The sequence below is a fragment of the Phlebotomus papatasi genome, chromosome 3 (genome assembly GCF_024763615.1).
Source record: "Phlebotomus papatasi isolate M1 chromosome 3, Ppap_2.1, whole genome shotgun sequence".
Lineage (NCBI taxonomy): Eukaryota > Metazoa > Arthropoda > Insecta > Diptera > Psychodidae > Phlebotomus > Phlebotomus papatasi.
The window spans coordinates 26414329-26426720 of NC_077224.1; the positions used below are offsets into that span (position 1 = coordinate 26414329).

The window sequence follows — 12392 nt, forward strand, 5'->3', positions numbered from 1 at the left end:
TTGATACTAACACACACACTCATTCGGCCTGAGTATTTGGTTGTAGATGGGGACTTGGAGTTGTTGAGTGATATTTTTGAGAAGGTTTCTCCACTTGATGTTTGTCTCTCTGTGATTTCTGTGGGTGATTGTCAGCCAGCACTTCCCGCTGGTGCCTCCTCCAAAAGTGCCAAGTGTTTAGTTTTGTTGAATTATAAAAATTGTGATAAAAATGGATGCAATATCGGAATTTCTGCAGCCCTATAAGGGTATTGTGAGTGCAGCGGCAGGATTTGCCACGATTGCGCAGTTCTTCAGTGGTGCTTTTGTCTGCAATGATATCCGGAAGGCGGGAAGTGCCGAGAAATTCCCCTTCTTGCCCTTCATCGGCGGTACAGTGTTGTAAGTTTCCTGGGGTGTCCCCAAATAAGGAACCTTAAAAAAGAATTTGTAATATCCAAGAAAATCTTCCAGTGGAGTACTTGGCCTTCAGTACGGAGTCATCTTGCGCGATGAAACGATGATTCCGGTGAATTTAGTCGGGCTGGCCTTGAACATAATGTACGTGTGCTTCTTCTATTTGTACACCCCACCCCACCTCAAGAACAACATTTGGTTCCAAACGGGCATCGGTGGAGCCTGTTCGGCTGCTGTTGTGGCTTATGTCCAGTGGGAGGATGAAGATTTGGTGGAGACGAGATTTGGCCTAATCCTCACCGCTCTAATGGTGTACCTAGTCTCTGCTCCCCTTCTCGATTTGGGCACAATTGTCCGCAATAAGAGTGTGGAGGGATTACCCTTTGCCATCATCTTGTCCGGTACAGTTGTGTCCTTCCTGTGGCTCCTCCATGGTTTCATCATTCACAATGCCATCATGGTGATGCAAAATCTATTCTTCTTCGTTCTCAGCGCCTTCCAACTCTCCCTCTTTGCCATCTACCCCTCAAAACCGCCACAATCCAACGCGGCCAATCCCCAAGTGGCCAAGAAACAACAGTAGGAACAGGATAATCAGTCCAGGAGACAATAAGATGGCTAAATCAGCAACTGTCGTACGTGTATTTTTTGATTTTATTTTAGAATATAGGACAATTGTATTTTTGGACGTGCTCTTACATTTAGAACGATATAAATGAGCTGTTTATCTGATTTGATTGCTCTAAAACGAAGATTTCGGGAGCGGAAAACCTGATAAGGTTTTAATCGATTTGATAGGCACCTGTAGCCGATCGGCCGCAAAGTTTCACAGTAACAGAAAATTCCCTGGAATTTATCTTCTATTTTTCCGCGAGAGTTTCCGTGGAAATAAACGCTAATATTCCGCTTGGAATTCTGCGGAGTTATCAGCTTTTTTTCGCGTGGATTTCCTGGAAAAAAAGTCCGAAGAATTTTCTTACAACATATCTGAGAGCATTCCCTGGAAATGATTCAAAATTTCCTTTGAATATTCCAAGTATATTTTCTGATATCTTTCCGACCAAGACTCCATGGAAGTAAGCGCGAAAATTCTGCAATTATTTTTCGCCCTAACGCTATAATTCTTGCGAGCTAGACATACTCAAATGAACGATATGGTAGCAATATTTTCAATTCAAAAGTAGAACAATTGAGTGTTCGTCTGATAGATGAACACTCTCCAAGTTCTAAGCTGCCAATTGGCACTGATCGTCCATATTTGTGGATGTTTTTTTGTGTGGAAATTCTCTACGTAAGATCCACGAAATTTTTAATCAATTTTTGGAATTATTTTGAAGAAAAAAAATATTTAAAAAATCCACTGGAAAACTCGTGGAATTCCGTAATATTAAACCACGGAAGCATCTAAGGCCGTTGCATGGAAATTTCCACGGAGAATTTCGTGGAAATAAAGAGGATTTTTCCAAATTTTTAAAAGGCTGACTGCCGATTACACGCTAATAATCCATAGGAAAAGCCGTGGAAATATTCGTCACAGAAAAGTCCATGGAAACTCGCGGACATTTCTTATTAGACGGTTCTATACAGAGTTCCGCAAACATCCATGGAACGCTAGGAAGAAATTTAGCGTCAAATTCCATCTCGGAAGCTTACGCGGATTTTGTGCGGTAAAATCCAGGGAATTCCACGCGGATTTTTAGCGGTAAAATCAGCGGACATGGCAGAAAAGGTTGCTGGAAATCCAGTGGAATCGCTGCAGCCGTTGGCTATAGGGACGTCATTCGAATTGCTGTCATTGCCCATCCGAGCACCAAATGCTAACATATTTTAATTCAGCTGAAAATATACGTATTTTCAACTGAATTCTATTAACAGCTTAGTTAGCACTTTTTGTTCGAGAACTGCTGACCGGTAAGCAAATTTTTGCTTATCGATTCAGCAAAAATATGCTGAAAACGCTGTCTTTTTCAGCTAAATGTTTTCGCTGGGTGGTATAGGTAAGGAGGGACTTCCGAAGGCGTATTCCGGAACTGTAATAACATTTAGTGAATTTACAAATTCAACTCTGATATCCGGATTCTTGAGAGTAAAAATGACAGATGAAATGAAGTGAATGGAGATTCGAATTTGATGCGATAGTGTGTTTGACAGCTGTCATCCGGATAACAGATAGTTGACAGATGGTTGAAAATGGAAAATATATATTTAACACATAAAAACCCGAGCCAAAAAATCACGTAAAAAGCATTTTTTCAATAGTTTTTCGATACGTAAGAATTCTACAACAGTTCTAGGACTCATAAATTAATTTTCTATTAAATATTTTCTCATTATCTTGACATTTTTATATAAGTTTTATAAAAATTGAAAAAGCCAAGGTGAATTTTTACAGATTTTTGTAGTAAAAAGCCAATTTCACTGACCAAAATGTTTTCTGCAAGGAATTTTTATAAGTCTTTTTTTTTGGGAGGGGCCTAAATTTTCTGTGTTTATTTCTGTGATCACAGTATTTTTTGCCAAATTCAAAATGTAATGAATATATTATTTTCGCTTATTAATAAACTATTTGTAATATTTGACACAAAATCGTTTTTAGATAAAGCGTTTTTCACATGAAAAACGCTTTCTCATTTCATTACATAAAGCATATCGTTATTTAATTGACTGGAGATGAAAAACGTTTAAAGGGAATGTCGAATGTAAAATCGTATATTAATCCAAGTTGCATAAATCGGAATAAGATTTACGATAATTGTGATCTATAAGAACGTAGAATCTAATAATTTCAATATTTTTATAAAGTGGTTAATTTAGAGGCACTAAAGCATTTGGATAGGAATAAAAAACTTTTTCTGTCATCAAATGTCAAAAGAAATTGACAGTTGTCAAGGATCGTAATGGCAATACGACATATGCAGCTTTTGCTCTGAGCATTTTTAAATGAATTTTTTGCAGACCCGAAATTAAACTGCTAGATGATATGCTAAGCGTAATGCAACAGGCTTTATAAATCCAAAATTAGTAGTCAAAATTTAATTTTGTGGAAAAAAAAATTTTGGATTGTAATGCCCAACGCACAATAACTTTTGTTTAGTAAACATGTTTTTGGCATTTTAATGAGAGTGAGAGAGGTCTAGATCTAGTCATCTCGCTCATTCTCATGGGAAATTTTGAAAACATGTTTACAAACAAAAGTTATTGTGCGTTGGGTATTAATAAAAAAAATAATAAGTAGAAAAAATCACACACTTGACCAGTAAAAATATCAATTTTGGGTTTCAAAAATTGATTTTCGACTAGTAAATAAATCAATTTTGGTCAATAAATCAGTTTAAATTTAGACAATAAACAAAACAATTTTAGCGTGTAAAAAATAAAATGTTGACTAGTAAATTAGTCACATCAGTAAAAAATCGAGTTTGATCAGTAAATGTAGATGTCGGCGTTTTGGTATAAAAATTCTTTTTAACATTAATGCTCCCGCGGTACATTTTTTACCTAATTAATTTTGGTCAATAAAGAATTAAATTAGGTAAGTAGAAAAATAAATTTGATCAGCGCTCAATTTAGAGTTCTAAGATTAGTAAAATTGTCACTCAAATGCTGGGAAACGTAAAAGATATTTTTTGTTTTACCTCCTACCTTCTTAGGTGTCACTAGCACAAAGTAATTCTTTGTGAAATTGTAAGTTTTTACTGACCAAAAATTACTTTTCTGCTGATCAAATTGTATTTTTTTATTGAAAAGTTTTAAATGTTTATTGATTTATATTAAAGGTGAGCAAGAATCCTTTGAAACCGAATAAACGGTTTAAATCGGTTTAAATCGATTGAGTCCTGGTAAACGGTAAATGATCCGAATGTACTTTTGAGGTTATAGCATCTAATTCACGAGTTCGACAACTTCGTAAAGTATGCGCCGCATTACCACCATTTTTATATGATTACTCTCCTTTAGATCGTCTTTGTCTTTTAACGGATTATCTATTTTTAGAATTCTGATGATCGTATGCTGATAGGAATTTTGCAAGATACACATTCTTGACCAAAGTATGGTTATTTCTCAATTAGGCCTCTGTAAGCAATTATAGCAAAAAATTGCTTTTTTTAAGGAAATTGCATGCAGTGCTGTAGGTGGAAACGTCAAAATTCTGTCCAAAAATGCAATTTTTGACGAAAATTTCTTCCAATGTGTAGATGTTTTTATGCAAAAAGTGATCCATATAAGCCGACACTTTGAAAGATAAACGTTCTCAATCAAATTAAAAGAAACATTTTGACATTATGCAGATTGAAAAATGAGCTCAATATCATAATTTATTGCTGATTCATCAAATCATGATCGTAAGATCTAACTATAGGGGGAAGTGGGGCACCTTTGAAAGTGGGGCAGCTTTGAAATTAACCTTTTTTTCTCTTATTTTTAAATGAAATTGAGCCTTATCATGATATAATTTAGCTTCACAAACAGATTAAGAATCTAAATTATATCACGATAAGGCTCAATTTTATTTAAAAAATAGGTGAAAATCGCGATTTTAAGGTACCCCACTTCCTCCTAGATCTTTTGGGAAAGAAAGGGTTGTGAATTTTGACTTTTGGAAATTATCCTGATCTAAAAGGTATGCCGGAGCAGCCGGAGCCATTAGGTTCTAATTTTGAGCAATTCCCCAAAGTCTATCTCACTTTTCCACTCTATATTAATATGAGATGCTACGTCCGGGCAATTTGTGCGATTCTACAATATTTAATCACGTTTTCCAAAACATGTACGGTACACACAAGAATATCAACGTAATATTTGGTACACAAGGAAATAATTTAAATTAATCTGAATATTACGTCTTCACCAAAAAAAAAGTAGATTTACAACCAATTTTATTGTTGTGTCATGTTGCTTATGAAATTCTTATCAGAATCAATATTTACACAGAACTTAAATGCATCCGAGCAAATAATTCTTCCAGTTGGTGATGTTGAGTTCAAAAATATAAAAACAAAAAGAAGATTAAATAAAAATACTCTTTCGACAGTTGCTGATTCAATCATCGACATTTTCCTTTTAAATCCAATTTAGCATAAAGGATATATTTTTTGTATGTTTTTAGGGACAATAACTTGTGAGTAATTTCGTCTTCCACAGTACAAAGAGACAAAGAAAAGAAAAAAAAACAAAGGATAGAAGATTGAAAAAAAAGAAATAATTTTATTTTTTTGAATGTAAAAAAACGATTTAAAATCTCTGCTGCAATTTTATCATAATAACCTTTCGTGTGTGATCTAAAAGTATAAATAAATTAAATAAAAAGAAAATATAGAAGAAAATTTACACATTAAATGAACTCGATGAGAAAGAAAAGACCATGGTAATATCCATTTTAGAATGAAATTGTTATTCAATTATATAATGTTTCATTACATAATGATTCAATGTATACGATTAGCTTCTTCATTATCTCACAGTGTTAGTTACTGACAAAAAATATTTACTTGTGCACAGCAATTTCCTGTGGATTGAGAGAGGAGCTGTAAGAATTTTTGGTGGGAAGAAATTAGTAGAAACAATTTCAGGGGAACCAAAAAAAATAAAAAAATAACAAATTTGTGGAAAGAGATGAAACACGAAGAAGTTAAACTATGCATTTCCTAATTGTGTAATAATGATTTTTTATTATTCAATAAATGAGACAATTTAGAAGTTTAAATAAAAAAGCCCAAGGAAAATAGAAACAGATTACAAATCGATAAGAACTAAATTTTCTTTCGTTTTTATGGAATGAATTTTGGAAGATTATAATTTTTAATTTATCTGTCTGATGCTCTTAACTTCGTTCTCTCTTGTCGATTTTTTTCCATCATCTTATACTTTATCTGTCTCTCTTCACTAAAGTGTACAATTATCTATTGTTGTAATTTATAACTTCTGTGGCGCTTTATTTTCCTTTTAATATTTTCTTTATCAAATATTTCCATTACACTAGGCAACAATTTTGAAGTTTTTTTCTCGTGTTTGAATTCTTATTTTTGGTTGAAAGTAATTTTCAATGAAAATCCTTGTCATTTTCATTTAATTGTGATTTTGCCCCTGTAATTTACGCAAAACAGTTTTTGCTGGTTTTTGGTATTTAGGTGACCATAGCTCGGATTCCACTGAACCGATTTGATTCTAAATTGGAGAAAGTTAAAGGTCTTTGTATGACTCTCAATTCACTACAAATAATGAAGTTCGTAAAATCACCACCAGAGACGCCATCGTCTCAAATATGTCGACGTGAGGTGAGGCTACATTCAAAACGATATTTTTCGTATACCTACTCCGAAAAAAGTTTTTTCAAGTTAACAAAACAAGTTTGTCAAAAGGATGTTCGTCCATTTAAACCAAGCCTGAGCTTAAAGAAAAGCCGAAGTGAGTTTGATGGTGCCTGTTGGCATTCTTCAAAATGCCGCGAAAATTCATGTAGAGAAAATGAGAGGATTTTTAATGTGAAAATTTGTTTAATTTCTTTTTTTTTCTCTTTTTTTACGACAAATAACCAAAAATTTCACATGCAGTGGCTCATAAATACACTAAAAACTCAAAATTGTTTGTCTTCAAGTTAATTAAGTAATTTAAAATGATTAAAAATGTCCAGAATTGCCAGAACGTGTCCTATTAGGCAAAGTGACACGTTTTAAATGGTTAATTTAATTGTTTTGTTAATTGTTAATTTGTTTAGACGGGGTCAAACATTAAACTTTCCACAAAAACAGCAAAATTTTTATCGGAAAGGTTGTAGAAATATCATATATAACTTTTTTAACTCATTTCCTTGCGCATTACCTCAAACATCGAGGTATAATCGAAAAAAAAAGATCATAAAGCAAAATGGACACAATGACATTTTTGAGCAAATAGTCACTCTACCTTTAAGGACGAGTGGGACAAGTGTCCCAAAAACAAAAACATTTTTTTTTGACTATAGAAGTTTCTTATGAAAGTTCGAAAAATTTGTTGTCATTTGTGGGACATCGGTGTCCCATTCGTCTTTAACCCTTTAACGACGAGACAGTTTTTACGGACTGAAAATCAGCAATAAAAATGAAACAGATAAACAAAATCAATAAAAGGTCTTACACCTAACCTTGGAAAGTCCAACAGAGTCTGATTCTGTGTATGTTTTTCCTCTATGAGCGATAGGAACAAAAATAGCCCAAAAATTTAAGTAATTTTTCTAACAATACCGATGAATGATAATTTTCACTCCTATGAAAAATATTATTTTTGAGTATTGTAGTTTCTTTTTCCAAAACAGTTTTGCATAAAAAAAATTGGAAGTATAAAAAATCATTAAAATTAATTTTCAATATGACAATTTAAAATTCGTCAATTTTTAAGCATAAAAATTGACTATATAGCAAATAGCTGGAGACTTGTAAAAAATATCCTATATTCCTTCAGCCTTCTACTTTGCAAAAACGTACAAACATAAGAAAAAAATAACTTTAGGTAGTCAGGAAAATTTTTTTCGCTATGGGACACCGGTGTTCCAATCGTCCTTAAAGAGTTAAAGGCTTAATTTGCTTAGTCGCAAGATGCAAATTCCATTATAAAAGTGTGAATATTACATTAAGCACGTGATTCTAGGAAATAAAGTGTACAATTTCAAGAATCTAACAAGACAAATTCGTCTTATTTCGAGGTCCTGACTGAAAAATATTGAAAATTTAGTGAAAAATATTCATCAGAAAGACCAGGCTATAGCAATCACTGTGGTGAAGGTGATTAGCTCCATCATTCATGGTAAAGTATCTTGGTCCGACATAATATCAATGCACTAAGAATAAAAAAAAATCATTTTTAAAATTTTTCTTTGAAATATTTGCGAAAATTTAATATTATATTTGCCATAATCATTTTTAAATTTAAATTTATAAAATTAATGAAAATAATCTTGAAACGAGCGAGTTTTCACACAATTTTGTTAATTTACCACGTTTATATGCAAAAACTCGGGTTTTATATGAAAATTACGAATGAGGGAGACCGGTAATGCTTGGGATACTTTTTCTGTTTAGATTTTGAGACATTGGCCTCAATTCTGAGACCAAGGTCAAGATCAAAATTTCAAGCTGTCAAATATTTCCAAGATTAAGATTTCATATTCTAACGCGAAGCATTTCTGGAACTTTAAATGTCTTACCTAAGAACCAAGATTTTCCACACTTATCGAAACGTCACTTCTGACAAATAATATCTTCTTCTTTGTCGAATTTATTGAAATTTCGCCATATTAAATTAGAAAAAATAATTATAGTTTGTATTAAATAATAATGACAGGATATTATTTGGGAATAAAAGAAGTGCACACAAAATTTGTGACGTGTGATAAACCCTGAAATGCTTATGCAAGATGTCATTCTTTTGCAGGTATTCTCAGCGTTTGTACTTCAAAACGTACATCTAGAACGTTTTGAACCATTACGATTAAATTACAAGATCAAACATAGTATTTTTCATAGTCATTCTCTTTTTGTATCATCCAAAAACGATTTCCGCATGAAACTCTTCAAATTGTTAGTATCTTGAAAATTCCAAGCACCTCCGAGAGGTTCTTGGAATTATTTCAAGAAAACCAGAAATTTGACGTCTTGAAATCTTGGTTCCAGAATTGCAAATCTTGATATCCACACAGCTTGTGTCTTGGATTTCAAGATTCCAAGACATTTGACAGATTTGACATCTTGATCTTGATTTTTTTGATTTCAGAATACCAAAATCTTGAAATTTTCTTGATTCTGATCTTGGTTATGATCTCAGAATTGAGTGCATTATTGTAAAGGGCCAAAAAGCTGTTTTAGATTTTTCTATGGCCCATAGTAGGGGAAAACTTTGAGGTTTCGTACACATTTACGGCTTCGAACACTTCATACTTTTTTCCTTTAATGAATTTTGGCTATGGTAATATAAATTAATAGCTATTATTAAGTCGCACATTTCTTAAAAACTTAAGTCATCAAAAAGAAACAGTTGTTTTTTGTAAAAGGATTAAAAGGCTTGTAATCTTGGAATTCCTGACGATATTGAACCGGTTCCAGTCCGTTATGAATCGGAAATGAACCGATAAATAAGTTTTATAGTAAAATCAATTCTATTACTCCTGATCCTAAATCATTTTGGGGGATCTTTTGAGTGATTTATGAATCGGTTCAAATCGGTTTGTGAATCGGTAAACGGTAAATGATGCGAAAGTACTTATGAAGTATAGCAGTATAGTTGGGTATTTCGCAAAGCCTGGGACACTTTATCACCTCTTTAGCGTAAAAACATTAGGGTCGAATGAACACTTCTTCGACAGGGAACCCCTATTAACACTTTTGTCAAAATGTTGAAATTTATTTAATGTATCTAATAAAATGTAAGTAATATGGCGTTTTTTCATTAATCTACTTCTACGTTTTTCGATAAGGGTGAGTGTTCAAATTTCGTATTCCAAATGATACAGAGTAGGGTGTCAATAGGTCCTGACACGAGTTCTTAAACTGTCAATAGGTGTTCCTTTCACCCTATCATTTTGTAAAATTACACGTTCCTGTACTGAAAAGTCCAAGAATCTTTGAAGAGATACTTTCGAAATCCTGGAAGAAGTATACGGGCCTTTATCTAATCCTGAATTGAAATTTTAATGTAAAATTGCTTTTTCTGCTAAAATGCGCTTTTATAAACAAAAATTAGAGTAACTAAAAAAAGATATTGGTTTCTAATTAAAAAAAAACATTTTATAAAATTGTCAAAATAATTAAAGTTTTATGATTTAAAAGACCGAAAAAGTTGAATGAAATCTATTATATTATTTTAACACAAAAGTCGAAGAGTAGAAAAAATCGATAAAAATGGTATTTTCATTTCTGGTGCTGTCGGTGATGGTTTTACAAACTTGATTACAGGGAGTTCCGCTTTGAAAGAATTTTTCAAGACCGAAAAAAGCCAGTGAATTCACTCCAATGACACAGTAAAATTGCATACCTGCAGGAGATATCTTTAGAATATGTTACAAAAAAACCGTAACGTATGCAAGACATTTTCAGCGCCAATTTTTCAGCCTATATTTTCAGCGCAAACGGTTCATAAGAAGTGCATTTCAAATTTACCACGTGTAAAAATTGCATACATTTAGGGGGATTTTAAAAATGATTTTTTAAAAATTAGCTCCCAATAGTAAGCAATTTTTATCAAATTCTTCCAGTCCATTTTCTCTTAAGCCGGAACTTCATGTAGTTCTAAAGAATTTTATATGAATCAAAGGCCTTCAACTTTCCTTCAGTGACGAATAAAATCGGTTCAGTAGAATCGGAGCTATCTTTACCTAAACTCAAAAAACCAGTAAAAATATTTTTGCCTGCATTACAGGCGCATAGCAAAATTAAATCAAAATCATGATTTTTTATTAATAAATTGACCAAAATAAAAAAAAAACTTATAAAATAAGAACTCAAATACGAAAAAAACCAAAAAAAATTGTTGCATAATTTTATCAGTTTGCTTTCAACTTTTCTTCTTGTCTCTCAAACTATTTTCTACAAATTCACCATTTACAGATTTTATAGGTAAAAAAATCACAATGTACTCTCTTTTATGTTTTTTTTTCTCTAGAAAAATAGAACCATTATTTTCCATTTATGTATGTTTATTAAATATATATCCTTGGTTAGAATATCTTCTGGATGTTTTTACTTTTCGTAATCCTTGTTTTTCTTCTTCTCGTTTTAATTGTATGGGAAAAGTCTTAAGTTTTTTTTGTTGCTTTTTGGTTTTGCTATTTCTTGTTTTTTTTCTATCTTCTTACTCGAATTTCTCTTTAGATATGTCTATGTAAAAAAAAATATATATATTTCTCAAAAAACAAAAATCTATTGGAAAAAGAACATTACTAAATTATAAAAAAATGTTCTTTTCTTTTCAATGGTAAAAAATATCATTGTGTAGATTATATTCTGTCAAAAGAGATAATATTTCCAAGTTAGTGATAAAAGTAAAGGGAATATAAAAAGAAACACAAGAGGAAGGGGCTTGTGGGGAAGCTCCAATCGGGGGCTCAGAGGGATCCGCTGGAGTCTCCGTGGAAATGCAGAAGGTTCTCGCCAGTGTAGCTGGCGGTGGGAGAAGACGAGGCAGCGTCCAAACTGGCTCGGCTATTTGAGCTGAAGCTGCTTGAGCTCATATCATCCATCTGGGCCAGGATGTTCTGACTTCCGCCAGCGAAAACCTTGGCTATCGCGACACCGTCTAAAATGATAAGTTTTTTTTTCTACTTTTAGAGCTTCTGAAAATTGTTCAAAAATTGGCTGAATGCTACAGTACCATGACAAAAAATAATGAGCACATTTTTTTTAAACTTTAAACACTTACCAGACTTTTGCGTGTTGTCAATTTTATTTATTCTTAAATTAACTAAAAGATCTGCTGAAAAACATTTATAAAAAAAATAAGACCATGCAAAGATGTGACTGAAATGATAAAAAAAAATGAAGTGTGTCGGAAACATTTCGGATATGTGTAAGAAATTCGATTACCAGAACTAAAGGCTAAACGGTTAGAGACAGCGTCTTGAGGCCTACAGACGATATTTCCCCGTAAGTCCACTCGCGAGGACCATTATACGGGTTCCAGACTGACGATTTAGCCCAGTTCTCGAAGAAGTCTCTAAATCCTAAATAATAAGCAATTTTAGTGACTTTTCAAGATCAAGTCGATCATTTGCTTTTGATAACCAGTTTTAAGTCAAACTTTCCAAAAAAGTCCTGTCCGGTAAGAATTTAGAGAAGTTAAGTCATATTACTAAACCTTATGCCAGCTTCAGACTGGAGGTTTAGCTCAGTTCCCGAAGGTTTTAAAAATCTTAATAACAAGCACTTTTATTGATTTTTCAAAATCTAATGAATCATTTGCCCTTAATTTTCAATCTTAAACAACAATTTCCTAAAAAATCATGCTTGATGAGGAATTAGATGAGTTAAGCC

The 12392-nt window shown here is 32.7% G+C and overlaps 1 protein-coding gene across 2 annotated transcripts; it reads left to right on the top strand.

Annotated features, from left to right (window-relative positions):
* On the top strand, positions 1 to 11088 carry LOC129807391 (sugar transporter SWEET1). 2 transcript variants are annotated; one of them, XM_055856623.1, is made up of 3 exons: positions 1 to 381; positions 454 to 975; positions 5504 to 11088. In XM_055856623.1, exons 1-3 carry the CDS (start codon positions 212 to 214, stop codon positions 5517 to 5519), a joined length of 708 nt encoding a protein of 235 aa, XP_055712598.1. In that variant the 5' UTR covers positions 1 to 211; the 3' UTR covers positions 5520 to 11088. The 2 variants fall into 2 exon arrangements, 1 of the variants encoding a protein (XP_055712598.1); XR_008752279.1 differs by having other exon boundaries at positions 10 to 381; positions 454 to 1031.
* Positions 11089 to 12392: the final 1304 nt, after the last annotated feature.

Coding starts and splice junctions, on each gene's coding strand:
- LOC129807391 (XM_055856623.1), top strand. CDS start 212: ATGGATGCAATATCGGAATTTCTGCAGCCCTATAAGGGTATTGTGAGT. Junction 382..453: donor TTCATCGGCGGTACAGTGTT/GTAAGTTTCCTG, acceptor AAAATCTTCCAG/TGGAGTACTTGGCCTTCAGT.